Raw genomic sequence first — 17,938 nt, forward strand, 5'->3', positions numbered from 1 at the left:
ACGTCTCTGACAGTGAGTATCCATAACCTGATGGGGTTTTCTGGGGTTAGTGACAAAAACACTTTGCTTGCGGCCATTTTAAAGCCTTCAGAATATGGGATGCTAGTAAGCAAAGAAATTCCTGTCAATTCAAATACAAAGGTTTGCTCAACAGCATCTGGTTTACTGGTTAAGTCTTGTCAGGACAACAGACTTCAACCTCACATCCTAGAGAAAGCAAGTCTTTATTCTCTGTGACAGTCTTCAGTCTACTACCATGCCATGCATCTCAGTACTGCTATTTTAACTTACCCAAGTTTTCAGAATTACTATGTCTTCCTGTAGTCTTTGGCAGTAAAAGTAAATATTCACTTGAATGAATGAAAGAAATTCTCCACAGTCCTTGGAATGGAGTGAAAGAGCAGTAAGTAGTGCCTTTGCCTTGCATGCAGCCAACCTGGGTTCGATTCCCATATGGTGCCCTGGCAAGGCCAGCAATAATTCAGTAATCCCTTAGTGTAGAGCCAAAAGTACCACTGAAGCATCGCAGGGTGTGACCCTCCAAATATAAAAATTAAAAAATAGAAATGCCCCACAATTTTTTCTCCAAATAAATTTGCACCAAGAGTTCTGTTATTACCAGGGACATTGTCAGAAATGCATTTTGGAATTTCTATGTACAGTAATTTTATGTATATGCTTCTATCTTGTTTGCTGCTGTGCAGTCAAATTCCATTGTCTTGGATAACTCAAAACCATATAGCTTAGTACTCCAGTTTCTGCTCCAATGTCTATAACATAAAACACTTCTGGACTGCAAATAAAACAGCTGTTTGGATTGCTGCATTATAAACTGCATTTCTTTTGCTGTCATTATGCATGATAAACTGCCAGTTGACAAAACAATGAAAAATTTTCCTTCATACCACTTAAATCAGGATTTAGCTTCATTTATTTAGATTTTTTTGGTTTGGTTTGAGTATTTTTTTTTTTTTTTTTTTGGTCATACCCGGTGGCCTTCAGGGGTTACTCTGCACTCAGAAATCGCTCCTGGCAGGCACAGAGGGTCATATGGGATGCTGGGATTCGAACCATCATCCGTCTTGGAGTCCTGGATCGGCTGGGTGCAAGGCAAACACCCTACCACTGTGCTATCTCTCCAGCCCCTAGCTTCATTTCTTTTAATGACAATAAGTAGCTGAATTATTCCTAAAGCTAATTCATTCTTCACAGCTTCCTTTAGCTCAAGCACTAGTCTGAACATGACAAGGCAGTGGGTAATAGTATTGACAAAATCCTGGGCACTAGGCAGTGTTCAGCACTCTGGAGAGATCATGGCACCAGTTTGATCTGCACAGCTACACCAGGTTCCTTTCAGGTTTATTGAGACCTAGGCAATGAGTTCAGTCTGTGAGAGATACCTTACTGCCAGAGGTCTGCACTTAGCAAATGGAAGAGAAAACTTCCTAGATGGTTAATTTTCCTGGGTCTCATGAGAATTTAAGAACAAATACTGGAAATTTACCCTTGACTATGGGAGAGTATGACTTCCTCAGCCACATAGAAGCCTTCCCAAAATATTTTTTTAATTTGACAGGTAAGTATTTACCTAACTTTATTCAATGTATTTAGTATTTATATTTAATATAAATATTTAAAGATATATATTTAATATCTAGTATTATCTAAGAATTATATTATCAATTAATTTCTTGTTAGCAACTACAGAAGCTCAGAAAGCTGTTTTGAATTATAGTTGTATGCACTCAAAACTTGAGTATACAAGGGGCTGGAGAGATAGCATGGAGGTAAGGCATTTGCCTTTCATGCAGAGGATGGTAGTTCGAATCCCGGCATCCCATATGGTCCCCCGTGCCTGCCAGGGGCGATTTCTGAGCATAGAGCCAGGAGTTGTAACCCCTGAGCTTTGCTGGGTGTGACCCAAAAACCAAAACAACAACAACAAAAAAACTGTGTATACAAGTACACAATATACTATTGTCTCCACATTCTCCTTCCCTTCAGTTGGTATGGCTAGTTAGCCCAGTCCCTTGAATGTAAAAAAAATAAAATAAAACAAGACAAAAAAAACCCACCTGGCCTAATATAAAATCATTATTCTGCTCTAATAATGACTATCAACCCAACAATGGATAAAATTTTAAGTATTACTATCAATTATTTCTTAGTACTCTGAATTCAGAATGTATTATGATTTCCCAAAATCACCCTAGATGACAAAATGGCGGTAATATCCTTAAATAATTTACCTGATATCCTGGCATGAAGATTCTGTTTCATGGAGATACCCTCAGGCTGAGAATCTGACTGGAGAATTGTCAAGGCTGATCTTCGCAGAGCACTATCAAATACAGTAAGTACTTCATTGGGAAATATGTTGAAATATTCCCCAATTTCCATGTTTGTTTCAAAAAGGGTCATAGCATTAACCACAACTGAATAATGAGCATCTTCATCTTTTTCCTTCAAAATTAGAAGTATATCATTTTTATGGTATTCCGAAACATAGGACTCAAACACTTGACCAACCAATGTAACTTGATCACTATTCATCTTGAATCTAGGTAAAGAAAAATAAATGTTATACCTTTGGATATACCTTATACACAAATTAAAATTAATTATAAAAATAAAATTAATTATAAATAATTTTCACTTTGAAAGTAGTATATCATCAAAACATTATCTGAGTTCAAATCTTTTGTTTTCTTATTCTTTTGTGCCACATCAGCACTCAAGGATTACTCCTGGCAGGGCTGGAACCATATCAGGTGCCAGAGTTTGAATCCAGGGTTGGAGATGTAAGCAAGCATCCTACCCACTTCTATCCAGCACCTTAATTCAAAACCCAGTTAAATCTAAATTATATTAGTCACTTAGTAAATATAAGAATTATGGAAACAGAGATAAACAGATGGAACTATATTAAGCTGAGAAGCTTCTGCACCTCGAAGAAAATAGTGCTTAGGTTACAAAAGCCATCCACAGAATGGGAGAAACTATTCACCCAATACCCATTAGATAAGGGACTAATATCCTAAATATTCAAGGCAATGATGGAACTTTATAAGAAAAATCATCTAATCCCATCAAAAAATGGGGAGAAGAAATGAACAAAGAAGAAATAACAGATGACCAAAACACACATGAAAAAATGCTCCACATCATCAATCATCAGAGAGATATAAATCAATGAAATCAATAAAACAATGAGGTACCATCCCATGCTACAGAGACTGGCATACATCACGAAGACCAAGAACAATCAGTGTTGGCGGGGATGTGGAGAGAAAGGAACTTCTTATTCACTGCTGGTGGGAATGCTGTCTAGTCCAGCCTTTATGGAAAACAATATGAAGATTCCTCAAAAAAAAAAACTGGAAATTGAGCTCCCATATAATCCAGCTATACCGCTCCTTTGGCTATACCCTAGAAACACAAAAATACAATTCAAAAATCACTTCCTCATACCTATATTCATTGAAGCACGATTTACAATAGCCAGACTCTGGAAACAACAAGATGTCCTTCAATAGATGAATGGCTAAAGAAACTGTGGTACATATACACAATGGGATATTATGCAGCCATCAGGAAGGCTGAAGTCATGAAATTTTCCTATATGTGGATGTACATGGAATTTATTATGCTGAATGAAATAAGTCAGAGGGAGAGAGATAGACACAGAATTGTCTCACACATCTATGGTTTTAATAAAAATTAAGGACATTATTGTAATAATGCCCAGAGACAATAGAGATAAGGGCCAGAAGGACCAGCTCACAATATGAAGCTCACCACAAACAGTAGTGAGTACAATTAGGGAAATAACTATACTAACAACTATCATGACTATCTTAATGAGTGAGAAGTAAAATGACTATCTTGAATACAGGCAGGGGTTGGGAAAGCGGGAGGGAGGGGGCATTGGTGTTGGGAATGTTACACTGGTGAAGAGGGGGTGTTCTGTTTATGAATGAAACTCAACTACAATCATGCTTGTAATCATGGTGCTTAAATAAAGATTATATATATATGTATATATATATATATATACACACATATATATAAAATTATGTTGGTACTGGACCGGAGTAAGTAAGGAATTTGCTTTGCATTCCATATGATGCCCTGAGTACCACCAGGAGTAATTCCAGAGTTCAGAGCCAGAAGTAACTTCTCAGGTATGGCCCAAAGGCCTCCCCTCCCTCAAATAAAAATTATGTTAGTACTGATTACTAAACTTCAAATATCTATTCTCACATCTTCACCAAAACTTCCTCTTCATCACCAATAATATATTATGTAAAAAGTCCATGTCATTTCCTTAAACAGACATTAAACAGATGCCATAAACATATTTTCTCAAGCATAAAATCATAATACCACTTATCTTTTTTTAATAACTTTTTACTTAAGCACCTTGATTACAGACATAATTGTAGTTGGGTATCAGTTATATAAAGAACACCCCCCTCACCAGGCAACATTCCCACCACTAATGCCCCCTATCTCCCATCTCCCCCACCCTATCCACTGGTTTTTAAATAAAATTATACCTGAGTGCTTTGCAGCATTCTAGTTTTAGGTTTCATTCTTTTCTTTTCTTTTGATTTTTGGGCCCCACCCAGTGGCTCAGGGGTTACTCCTGGCTCTGTGCCCAGAAATTGCTCCTGGAAGGCTCAGGGTACCATATGGGATGTCAGATATCAAACCCAGGTTCATTCCAGGTTTGGCTGCGTGCAAGGCAAATGCCCTACTGCTGTGCTATTGCTCCAGCCCTTCATATTTTTTTTATATAATTACCTTTTTTCTCTTTCTCTCTCTCTTTGGGGATGAGAGAGCAAGGAATCAGAATAGACCCTCAGTGCTGAGGAATTACTCCTAGTCATGGTCAGATGACACAAGATCTAGGGATTAGAACCAGGGTTAGTGGAATTTAAGGCAAGTGCCTTACTACCTATACTATTTCTCCTGCACCCATATTTCTCTTTCTTTAGTAAAATACACGTTCTAGGGGCCGGCGAGGTGGCGCTAGAGGTAAAGTGTCTTCTTGCAAGTGCTAGCATAGGACGGTGGTTCAATGCCCCAGTGTCCCATATGGTCCCCCAAGCCAGGAGCGATTTCTGAGCACATAGCCAGGAGTAACCCCTGAGTGTCAAACAGGTGTGGCCCAAAAACCAAAAAAAAAAAAAAAAAAAAAAAAAACCAAAAAACACCAAAACACACGTTCTATTAATTTGAATACAGAGTAATACACAACATTATTCAGATTAATAGTTCTGACTTGAATGATTAACAAAACAACTTAAAACTTGTTATTGGTTTGAGTATTTTTTTTTTTTTTGGTCATACCCGGTGGCCTTCAGGGGTTACTCTGCACTCTGAAATCGCTCCTGGCAGGCACAGAGGGTCATATTTTCTGGTACCTAAGGAAAACTACTAGCATTAGCAAAAACAACTCATTAGTTTGAACAAACTAGATAATCTGAGGGGATTAAATAAAATTTAAAAATGGGCTGAAAATAAATTTAATTTATGTCATTACTTTGCCAATCTCATTTCCCTGGCAACACTTTCAAAAAATATGTATCTGAGGTGCTGGAGCAACAGCACAGCAGGTAAGGCATTTCGTCTTGCAAACTGCTGATTCAGGTTTAATCCCAGATCCCCCACAAGTCTGCCGCGAGTAATTTCTGAGCACAGAGCCATGAGTAACAACTGAGCCAGGAGTAACCAGGTGTGGCCCAACAAGAACAACAACAAAGTATTTACAAGGGCCACTCCATATACACATATAGATATCTGCCAAGTAGGGCGCAGGAAGCACAATAAAAATAGAGAGAGAGGGAGCCAGAGCAGATAGGGGATTTGCCGAGCGACCAACTGGGCTTTCAATATGGTCCTCAGCCCACCAGGAGTGATTCCTGAGTGCAGAGCCAGGAATAATGCCTCAATACATATTCAGGATCCTAAATATATTACACATCTTATTTAACAGCAGTTATTTTGCTGAGGATATAGTATACCTGATACTATCCTGGAAGCTGAGAAGGCAGTTGGGAAGGTATATCACAGGTGATAGAGATAAGTGAATGCATACTCAAGTGAATGAATAAAAATAAATTATAAACACAACATGGGTAAGTAGTTCATTATGCTTAGGTAACATCCAGTCCATAAAAGAAAAAAATATGCGATTTGAGAAGGAATTATCGTCTCCATTATTTAGCCTTCGCCAAACAAAAAGACTTAATGTCAAGACTAGCTACAAGAGAATCTCATAAAACTTTTACCAATCACCACAAAGCTGGTAGGAAAGATGTAGCTGCAGAATTCATGCTTCCAATTGAAGTCTAATGAGATTTTGATGCTACCATGGCTTCTAGTCCCCCTTAGTAACGCCAATACCCGGCGAGACCGAAAACCATAAAAGTACTGACTCAGTGCAAATATACTTTCTCAACTGCTTCTAAACATGTTGCTGGACTGATAAAGGTGCAGATTTGTGGCACTTAATTGACCATGTTTGAGTTCCCTTCTTCTCGTGACCAGCCCCTTTTCTCTTTGTAAACCGTATCACGGTCAAAACGAAGTCGAGCTGTTGGCTTTAATTTTCCCTCCGGATGTAATTGACCTTCCAACAAGAAAAACCAAGCGGGGATTAAGAAACTCGCTCTGGGGGGAAAAGGAAGTGGACGAGACGCGCACCAAGAAACCCCGCCCACACCCGGCAAGCCACGCCCCACCACGCCCACTCGCGCGCCCGCGTCAAGGAGGCGCCATCGCCTCTCCTCGCCGCTCACTTCTCCCGCCGCTCGCCTTGGAGCGCTGCCGGCGGCGCCTCGGCACGGAGCCCAGAACGCGGAGCTCCCGCGCGCACTTGGGTCTCCAGGCACGGAGCCCTTCCTGAAAGTCAGCCCTTTGCCAGGCCTGACTCCCGCCAGGCGAGCACCTCTGAGGCCGGGGCGTAGAGCTGAACAACTTGGGAACGAACCAGAAGTGGGAAGACACTTGGGACCGACTGTGGGAGGGGAAAGAAACGAAGACGGTGAAACGAGGCAGCCGCCGTCACTTACTGGCTGAGACGCAGCAGGGTCGGGAGTCAGGGGAGGCGCGCAGCGTCCGAAGCCGAGGGGCACATTTGGAAGCCCGAGGGAGGTGCGAGGTGGAAGCCCCTGGAGGCGCAGGGCGCGTGCGCGGGGCTGGCTGGAGGCGCGTCGGCTTGGGCGGGCTCTCGCCTCACCGCGAGGCCGAAGCCCGCTCACTCGCGCGCGCGCGACGTAGGACGAACCTCGCGCCAAAGGAACTTCGCAGCCCCGCGGGCGGCTCTTCCGGGTGGAGCCGGGAGCGAGCATGCGCAGCGCCGGGTGCCCGGGGAGGGGGCGGGTGTGGGGCGGGGCCGAGTCTGGCTGCTGGCTGGGCGAGCGAGCTGGCGTGGGACGGGGCGGGGCGTGGTTCCCGGCGATGGCCTGCAACCTGGTTTTCCTAGAGTTTTGCCTGAGCCAAGCTGCAAATAATTCCATCTAACGGTAGCCGCTGCGAGATTGGTAGGGTTTTAGGTTCAGATATGGGATCTTTAACTTCATTGGAAAATGATCAGTCAATCTGGACTACTACTGGGTGCTGAAAGGAGGTGGAGTGATTTGCAGGAGCCTACTTCAGGAACTGTTGCAAACTACAGTGCTTTAAAAGGAAAAAGGGATTTCGGTCATATCAAGAACACCCACCTTCATGTACAAGCATGTTTGTGATCAAGGTGTTTAAATAAAGACATACAAAAATAAAGTACAAAACAAAACAAAAAAATAAAGATTCTTATACTCAAAAAAAGGGGGAGAAAGGGAGTTGGGAGTGAGGTGAGAAAAGTATCTGCCCAAAAACCGAAACAAAAAATATAAAATAAAATAAAAGTGTCTGCCACGGGATTGGAAGGACGGGAACTGGACTTTGGTGGGGGAAATATGCCCTGAAAAGATGGGATTATAACAGTATATGACTGACACAGTCATTAACAGCATTATAAATTCATATTTCAAGGTAGTTCAACTTAATTTTTTTTATTTTTTCCCCCACTAAATAGCTTTGTCAAGTCAAAGATAAGTTGTTCATTTGTGTGGGGACCTATTATGTCTCTAGATACAAAACTTAAAATTACCATATATTCTTGATTCTGCCGTTTTTATCCATCTTGAGATCAGGTCATTAAATTCAAAAGTTTTACTCTTTTTCAAATTTGTTTGAGCTTTTATGTTCCCATGGGTTTTAAAACCAATTTGGGGTGTGTGTTTTTAGGCCACACCAGGCAGTAGCCAGGGCTCAGTCCTAGCCCTGTAATTAGAGATCGTTCTGAGCATGCAATGGAAGCACCATACAGCTATAGTATTGCTTTGTCCCAGTTACTTTATATATAAATATACAGTTTAAACTATAGTCTATACTGTGTAAAGTACATATGTATACTGTAGCATAGTATACATATGTATATATGAAGCTCACATTTTTATTATAGACTATAGGTTAACTGGAAGAATTTACATGCTGTTAATGTCATGTGATCCTTGCACAAAGTAAATTTTGTCATTTAAGTGTTGCCTAATTTCTCTCAAAAGCGTTTTGATCTTTTATCAGATTTCTCAGCATTAAAATCAGCAAGAGTAGGGAAATACCTTTTTTCCAGTTTTATTGAGAATTGATAAGTTTAAAATATATAGCATAATGGTTTGATATACAAGTATTGCAAGTATTCAACTAGTATTCATTTTATAGATATAGTGAAAAAGTTTTTTAGTTTTGTTTTTGAGCCACACCAGCTATGCTCAGGACTTGTCCTGTTCTTCTTGGGGAGATCAGATCTAGGTTGAAGCATATGCAAAGCAAAAACCCTACTTGCTGTACTATCTTTCTGGCCCTCCCCAAATATTTAAAATTTAGGGTTTATTCTTTTTTGTTTTATTTTGTTTCATTTGTGGGGGGGGGCAACACCTGGTGATGCTCAGGGGTTACTACTGGCTATGTGCTCAGAAATATCTCCTGCCTTGGGAGACCATATGGAACCTGAGGGGATCGAACTACAGTCCGTCCTAGGCTAGCTGCATGCAAGGCAATCGCCTTACCACTGAGCCACCACTCAGGCCCCATAGAATTTAGGATTTATTAATAACTTTTCTGGACAGATTATACTTCTGCATTAGCAATAGTCTTCATGTTGTACATTGCGATGCTAGTGCTTACTTAGCTCATTGTAAGTTTGTCCGGGAGAGAGTACAACAGTTAAGATTCTTGCCCTTGCACCTGGCAAATTCAGGTTTAATCCCCCACACTGCATAAGTCCCATAAGCCTCATTAAGAATAATCAGGGTGCTGCTATTTGTCCCCAAAACAAAAATAATAGGTTTGTACATTTTTAACTACCTTTTTCCATTACCCCACTCACATCATCCTTCCCCTTTCATAACATCAAGTCTGATTCCCTTTCCTTGTGATTCACTTTGCTTTTTCCATGCCAGATATGAGATCACACAGTATTTGTAAATGCCTGTTATTTATACTAATTGTTCCAGTATGTATTCCTTTAACCATTGGCTATCTTTTCTCTCTGTTGATGATTTTGCTTGCAGAAAAATTATGGTTGATGCACTTTTTAAAAATTTTTTTAATTAATACCTTTAAGCACCTTGATTACAAACATGTTTGTAATTGAATTTCAGTTATAATAAAAAGACCACACCCCTTCACCAGTGGAACATTCCCACTTCCATGCCCCTATCTACCTCCTCCCAACCCTCAGCCTGTATTCGAGACAAGCTCTCTATTTCTCTCTTATTACCATTGTCATAATAGTTGTCAGTATATGTATTTCTCTAATTGAACTCACCACTCTTTGTGGTGAGTTTCATACCCTGGGCTGGTCTTTCCAGCTCTCATTTCTATGGTCTCTGAGAATTATTACAATAATGTCTTTGTTTTTCTTAAAACCCATAGATGAGTGAGAACATTCTCTGTCTATCTCTCTCCCTCTGACTTATTTCACTCAGCATAATAATTTCCATGTACATCCATGTATAGGAATATTTCATGACTTCATCTCTCCTGACAGCTGCATAATATTCCATTGTGTATATTTACCAGGTTCTTTAGCCATTCATCTGTTGAAGGGCATCTGGGTTGTTTCCAGATTCTAGCTATTATAAATAGTGCTGAAATAAGTGTGAGGAAGATATTTTTGTATTGTGTTTTGTATTCCTAGGGTATATGACTAGGAGTGTTATAGATGGATCATATAGAAGCTATATTTCCAGTTATTTGAGAAATTTCCTTATTGTTTTACATAAAAACTAGACTAGATAGCATTACTGCCAACAGTGATTGAGAGTTCCTTTCTCTTCACATTTCTGCCAGCACTGACTGTTCTTGTTCTTCGTGATGTGTGGCAGTATCTGTGGCATGAGGTGGTACTTTACTGTTGTTTTGATTGATATCTCCCTGATGAATAGTGATTTGGAGCATTTTTATGTGTCTTTTGGCCATTTGTATTTCTTTGAAGAAATATCTGTTCATTTCTTCTCCCCATTTTTTGATAAGTTAGATGTTTTTTCTTACTAAGTTCTATCAGTACCTTCTGTATCTTAGATATTAGCCCCATATCTGATGGGTGTTGGGTGAAAGTTTCTCCCATTATGTCTGTGGCCTTTGTATCCTCCTCACTATTTTCTTTGAGGTACAAAAGCTTCTCAACTTAGTATGCTACCATCTGTTTATCTCTGCTTCTACTTGTTTGAACAGTGATATTTCCTCCTTGAAGATGCCTTTAGTAGGAATTTCATGGAGTGTCTTACCTACATGTTCTTCTATATACCCTATGGTTTCAGGTCTGATATCAAAGTCTTTAATCTATTTGGATTTGTTCTTTGTGCATGGCTTTAGACGGAGGTCCAAGTTAATTTTTTTTTTTTGCATGTGGCTGACCAGTTATCCCAACAACACTTATTGAAAAGGCTTTCCTTGCTCCATATTGTGTTTCTTTCCCCATTATCAAATATTAATTGTATGTCTGGGGGGCATTTGCTAAATACTTAAGTCTATTCCATTGATCTGAAGGTCTGTCTTTATTCTAATACCATGCTATTTTAATGACTATTGCTTTGTAGTACAAATTTAAAGTTGGGGAAAGTGATGCCTTCCATATTCTTTTTTCCTAGGGATTACTCAAGCATTTGTGAATTTTAAGAGTGTTTGATCTACTTCTTTGAAGAATGTCATAGACATCCTTAGAGGAATTGATTAAATCTATAGAGTGCAGAGCCGGAGAGATAGCATGGAGGTAAGGCATTTGCCTTGCATGCAAAAGGACAGTGGTTCGAATCCCAGTACCCATATAGTACCCTGAGCCTTCCAGGAGCAATTTCTGAGCGTAGAGCCAGGAGTAACCCCTGAGTGCTGCCGGGTGTGACCCCAAAACCAAAAAAAAAAATCTGTAGAGTGCTTTGTGAAGTATTGCCATTTTAATGATGTTGATCCTCCCAGTCTATTAATAGAGTATGTGTCGCCATTTCTATGTGTCCTCTTATTTCTTGAAGCAGTATTTTGTAGTTTTCATTGTATAGGTCTTTCACATCATTAGTTGACTCCAAGATATTTGAGTTTGTGTGGCACAATGTGAATGGGATATTTTCCCCCTAGAGTAAGAAGGGGTATTTGCTATTTCTTTTTTTTTATTCTGTTTTTTGTAATATCTTTATTTAAACACCTTGATTACAAACATGATTGTGGTTGGGTTTCAGTCATGTAAAGAACACCCCCCTTCACCAGTGCAACATTCCCACCACCAATGTCCCAAATCTCCCTCCTCCCCACCCCACATTCGCCTGTACTCTAGACAGGCTTTCTACTTCCCTCATTCATTCACATTGTTATGATGGTTCTCAATGTAGTTATTTTTCTAACTGTACTCATCACTCTTTGTGGTGAGCTTCATGTAGTGAGATGGAATTTCCAGCCCTCTCATCTTTTGTCTCTGAAAATTATTGCAAGAATGCTTTTCATTTTGCTTAAAATACATAGATTAAGTGACTCTTCTGCATCTATCTCTGTCCCTCCTCCCCACCCCAACCACACCTGTACTCGAGACAGGTTTTCTACTTCCCTCATTCACTCACATTGTTATGATAGTTCTCAGTGTATATTTCTCTAACTGCACTCATCACATCTATCTCTCTCCCTCCTCCCCACCCCAACCACACCTGTACTCGAGACAGGTTTTCTATTTCCCTCATTCACTCACATTGTTATGATAGTTCTCAGTGTAGTTATTTCTCTTAACTGCACTCATCACTCTATGTGGTGAGCTTCATGTCATGAGCTGCACCTACCAGCCCTCATCATTCTTGTCTGTGAGATTCTGCTAAAAATGTCTTTCATTTTTCTTAAAACCCATAGATGAGTGAAACTATTTTGTGTCTCTCTCTCCCTTTGACTTATTTCACTCAGCATAATAGATTCCATGTACATCCATGTATAGGACAATTTCATGACTCCATCCCTCCTGAGGGCTGCATAATATTCCATTGTATATATATGTACCAGCTTCTTTAGCCAATCATCTGTTGAAGGGCGTCTTAGTTGTTTACAGAGTCTGGCTATTGTAAATAGTGCTGCAATGAATATAGGTGTAAGGAAGGTCTTTTTGCATTTTATTTTTGTGTTCATAGAGTATATCCCTAGGAGTGCTATAGCTGGCTCATATGGGAGCTCAATTTCCAGTATTTTGAGGCATCTTCATATCGCTTTCCCTAAAAGTTGAACCAAAGGCATACCCACCAGCAGTGAATAAGAGTTCCTTTCTCTCTACATCCCTGCCAGCACTGTTTGTTTTCATTCTTTGTGATGTGCACCAATCCCTGTGGCTTGAGATGGTACCTCATAGTTGTTTTGATTTGCATCTCCCTGATAATTAGTGATGTGGAGCATTCATTTTTTTCATCTGCCTTTGGCCATTTGTATTTCTTTTTTATCAAAGTGTATGTTCATTTCTTCTCCCCTTTTTTGATGGGATTGGGTGTTTTTTCTTGTAAAATTCTGTCAGTGCCTTGTATATTTTGGATATTATCCCCTTATCTGATGGGTATTGGGTGAATAGTTTCTCCCATTCCATGGGTGGCTCTTGTATTTTGGGCACTATTTCCTCTCAGATGCAGAAGCTTTTCAGTTTATAATATTCTAATCTGTTATCTCTGCTTTTACTTGTTTGGTGAGTGCAGTTTCCTTCTTGAAGATGCCTTTAGTCTCAATGTCATGGAGTTTTTTTACCTACTTGTTGTTCTATATACCTTATGGTATCAGGTCTGATATTGAGGCTTTAAACCATTTGGATTTTAACTTTGTACGTGATGTTAGCTGGGGGTCCACATTCACTTTTTTTGCAAGTGGCTAGCCCAGTGGTTGGCAAGCCATGGCTCGTGAGTCACATGAGGCTCTTTACACTTTTCAATGCAGCTCTTCTGTGTGCCGGGTGGCCACCCCAGGAATCAGGACTCTGCTTCTAGCACTGACAGAGGCTAGGAGCAGAGTCCTGGCTCCTGGAGTGGCCACCCAGCACAGAGAAGAGCCACATTAAAAAAGTGTAAAGAGCTGCATGTGGCTTGCGGCTTGCTGACCACTGGGCTAGCCAGTTGTGCCAACACCACTTGTTGAACTTTTTCCTTGCTCCATTTAGGATTTTTGTTCCTTTATCAAAAATGAGGTGTTTGTATGTCTGGGTAATAATATTGTGTGAGTACTCAAGCCTATTCCAGGATCTGAGTGTTTCTCTTTATTCCATTACTATGCTGTTTTGATGACTATTGCTTTGTAATACAGTTTAAAGTTGAGGAAGTAATGCCTTCCATATTCCTTTTCCCAAGGAGTGTTTTAGCTATTCGAGGGTGTTTATTGATCCAAATGAATTTCAAAATTGTTTGGTCCACATTTTTGAAGAATATCATGGGTATCTTTAGAGGGATGAATGGGATTTTTTTAATGTCCATTTTTTCTTTATCATTATTTGTGTATAAGAAGGCCATTGATATTTGCGTGTTAATTTTGTAACCTGCCACTTTGCTATATGAATCTACTGTTTCTAGAAGCTTTTTGGTAGAGTCTTTAGGGTTTTCCAAATATAGTCATGTTATCTGCTAACAGTGAGAACTGTTTCCTTTCCTATCTAGATGCCCTTGATAACTTTTTTCTTGCCTAATTACTATGGCAAGAACTTCTAGCATTGTGATGAATAGGAGTAGTTAGAGGGGGCAGCCTTGTTTTATAGCAGGTTTTAGAGGAAAGGCTTTTAGTTTATCTCTGTTGAGAATATTTGCCATAGGCTGTGGTAGATGGCCTTGACTATACTGAGAGAAGTTCCTTCCATTCCCATCTTTTTGAGAGTTTTTATGGAGAATGGGTGATGGAACTTATCGAATTTTTTCTCTTCATCTACTGATATGATTGTATGATTTTTATTTTTTTCTTTTGTGGATATGGTATATTACATTTATTGATTTACATATGTTAAATAATCCTTGCTTTTTTTGTTTTTGTTTTTTGTTTGTTTGTTTGTTTTCGGACCACACCCAGCTATGCTCAAGGGTTACTCCTGGCTATCTGCTCAGAAACAGCTCCTGGAAGGCATGGGGAACCATATGGGATGCAGGGATTTGAACCAACCACTTTAGGTCCTGGGTCGGCTGCTTGCGAGGAAAACACCACTGTGCTATCTCTCCGGCCCCCAATCCTTGCATTTCTTTAATGGTCATAGTATATGACTTTTTTGATGAGGTATTGGATCCTATTTGCCAGGATTTTGTTGAGGATCTTTGCATTTGTGTTCATCAGGGATATTTGTCTGTAGTTTTCATTTTTGCAGGATCTCTGTATGGCTTTGGTATCAAGGTGATGTTAACTTAATAATAACTATTTGGGAGTGTTTCTGTTTCTTAAGTTTCCTGAAGAAGCCTGAAAAGGATTGGTAGTTGTTCCTCTTAAAAAGTTTGAAAGAGAGCTGACTCTGCTATGTCTGAGAAGTACGGCAGACATCTAGGGCTTTTTCTCTGCTAGCTTCAGCCTGGGAACTTTGATCCTCTCCAGCATCCTTCCCTGACGGCTCACCTTTTCCTGAGGTGAGTCTTTCTTGCCCTGAGACTGTGGAACTAGCTGACACTGCTGTGTCTGAAGAATGGCAGACAACTTGGGCCTTCTCTCTGCTTGCTTTGGCCTGGGAATTTTTATCCTCTGTGGCATCCTTCTCTGAGGGCTTGCCTTCTCCTGAGGTGAGTCTTCCCATTCCATAAGGGTGGAACCAGAGGAGGGCTGCCACACCACTCTGCTTCGTGGCCACGTACTCCACCTAGCCAATGAATACCACCACAACATGTAGAAAAATCCATAATATAAGTGTGACAATGGGGCAATAACGCAGGCCAATCCAGGCATAGAGAATGAAAATGGCAACTCTGATGTCCCAAAAATGGCCAACCACCTAGTTAGCCTCTCAGATATGGAGTTTAGAGAAGAAATATGGGCAGTGTTCACAGAACTCAAAGAAAGCATAGATTGAGTTGAATGGAAAACTAATAAAAATCAAGAGACTATGAAGATAGGAATCAGAAAACTCCAAATTGAAATAACAGGTCTGAAAAACTCAGTAGAAATATTGAAAACCTCAATGGAAATTCTCTCCAATAGGGTAACAGCAGCTGAGGATAGAATTAGTGAGCTGGAAGATGAAATGCATAACAACTTCATACAGCAGAAGAAATTGAAAAAAAAAAAAAAAGCCTTAAAGCAAATGATCAGATAATGGAAAAATTACTCAAAGAATGTGAACAGATGTCTTTAATAAGCTCAACAGAAACAACTTAAGAATCATTGGAGTCCCAGAGACCCAGGAAGAATCAACAATCAAGGATATCATTACAGAGAAACTACCAGAGCTAAAGACTACATGCAACCAAATCCTACATGCCCAGAGTATCAGCTAAAAGAGACCCAAGGAAAAGCAACTCAAGACACGTCCTAGTCACAATGACATATACCACAGATAGGGATAGAATACTAAAAGCAGCAAGATCAAAAAGGAAAATTACATTCAAGGGAGCATCCTTGAAATTTATAGCAGACCTGTCACAAGAAACCCACAAGGCCAGAAGGCAATGATCGAACATAGTGACCAAAATTCAATGAAATAAATGCTTTGCCTAGAATAGTGTGCCCAGCCAGACTCACTTTCAAGTTTGAAGGAACTATACATAGCTTCATGGATAAACAACTCGGAAAATTTACAGACTCAAAATCAGCCTTAAAAGAAAAACTATAAGGTCTACTTTAAGACAACGCTGACCAACAGACAAACCAAACTTCTACACAGAGATGGCATTAATTCTCATGACAGTTATCTCTCTCAAAGTCAATAAATGTACTAGTTAAGAAACACAGAGTGGCTAGATGAATAAAAAAAAAATAAATCCAACCTTCTGCTGCCTTCAAGAAACACATCTGAATACTGAGAACAAACATCAAAGGCTGGAGGAAAATCATCGAAGCAAACAATACCTTTAAAAAAGCTGGAGTGGCCTTACTAATATCAGATGACACAGACTTTAGACTCATAAAAGTTGTAAGGGACAAAGATGGACATGTACTAATCAAGGAATATATACAACAGGAAGAAATCACACTCCTAAACATATACACACCCAATAAGGAACCAGCAAAGTGTTTAATAAAATTGTTGACAAATCTTAAGATATTAATAACAACACAATAATTGTGGAAGACCTCAACAGTGCCCTGTCACCTGTCACCTCTTTTTTTTTTTTTTTTTTTTTTTTTTTGGTTTTTGGTTTTTGGGCCACCCAGCGGTGCTCAGGGATTACTCCTGGCTGTCTACTCAGAAATAGCTCCTGGCAGGCACGGGGGACCATATGGGACACCTGGATTCGAACCAACCACCTTTGGTCCTGGATCGGCTGCTTGCAAGGCAAACAACGCTGTGCTATCTCTCCGGGCCCGCCCTGTCACCTCTTGATAGGTCAACCAGACTAAAACACAACAAAAAATATACTAGCTCTGAAAAGAGAAATGGAAGAAAATGGACTAGTAGATATATATAGGGCACTCCATCCTCACAAACCTGGATACACATTCTTCTCTAATGCACATGGGTCAATCTCCAGGATTGACACACTAGACTACTTGCTAGTGTGTTGGCACAACTAGTCAGCCACATGCAAAAAAGTGAACTCAGACTTCTATCTAACATCATGCAAAAGTTCAAATCCAAATGGATTAAAGACCTTGATATCAGACCCAAAACCATTAAGGTATATAGAACAACACATAGGTAAAATACTCTATAACATTGAGACTAAAGTCATCTTCAAGGAGGAAACAGCACTCTCCAAACAAGAAATAAATAGATGGAACTATATTATGCTGAGAAGCTACTGTATCTCAAAAGAAAGAGTGTCTAAGATACAAAAGCCACCCCATCATACAAGGGGCTAATATCTAATATATACAAGGTAATGACAGAACTTAATAAGAAAAAAATATGTAACCACACCAAAAAAATGGAGAGAAGAAATGAATAGACACTTTGACAAAGAAGAAATACAAAGGACCAAAAGACACATGAAAAATGCTCCATATCACTAATCATCAGGGAGATGCAAATAAGAACTACAATGAGGTACCATCTCACACCACAGAGACTGGCACCACAAAGAACAAGAACAATCAGTTCTGGTGGGGACGTGGAGAGAAAGGAACTCTTATTCACTGCTGTTGGGAATGCTGTCTAGTCTAGCCTATATGGAAAACAATATGGAGATTCCTCAAAAAACTGGAAATTGAACTCCCATATTATCCAGCTATACCACCCCTCTGGATATACTCTAGGAACACAAAA

General features: G+C 39.8%; 1 protein-coding gene and 1 long non-coding RNA gene across 2 annotated transcripts in view; both read right to left on the minus strand.

Moving 5' to 3' along the window:
• MCM9 (minichromosome maintenance 9 homologous recombination repair factor) overlaps positions 1 to 2,553 on the minus strand; it is an 83,524-nt gene extending 80,971 nt beyond the window's left edge. Inside the window, exon 1 of the mRNA XM_049771380.1 lies at positions 2,250 to 2,553. Within this exon, the coding sequence (XP_049627337.1) occupies positions 2,250 to 2,553 (304 nt within the window). The remainder of the gene's footprint in view (positions 1 to 2,249) is intronic.
• The window catches only part of LOC126006058 (uncharacterized), a 684,655-nt gene that overhangs the window by 90,842 nt on the left and 575,875 nt on the right, over positions 1 to 17,938 (minus strand). The window lies entirely within an intron of this gene.

This window comes from Suncus etruscus, chromosome 4, assembly GCF_024139225.1.
Source record: "Suncus etruscus isolate mSunEtr1 chromosome 4, mSunEtr1.pri.cur, whole genome shotgun sequence".
In the NCBI taxonomy this organism is placed as follows: Eukaryota; Metazoa; Chordata; class Mammalia; order Eulipotyphla; family Soricidae; genus Suncus; species Suncus etruscus.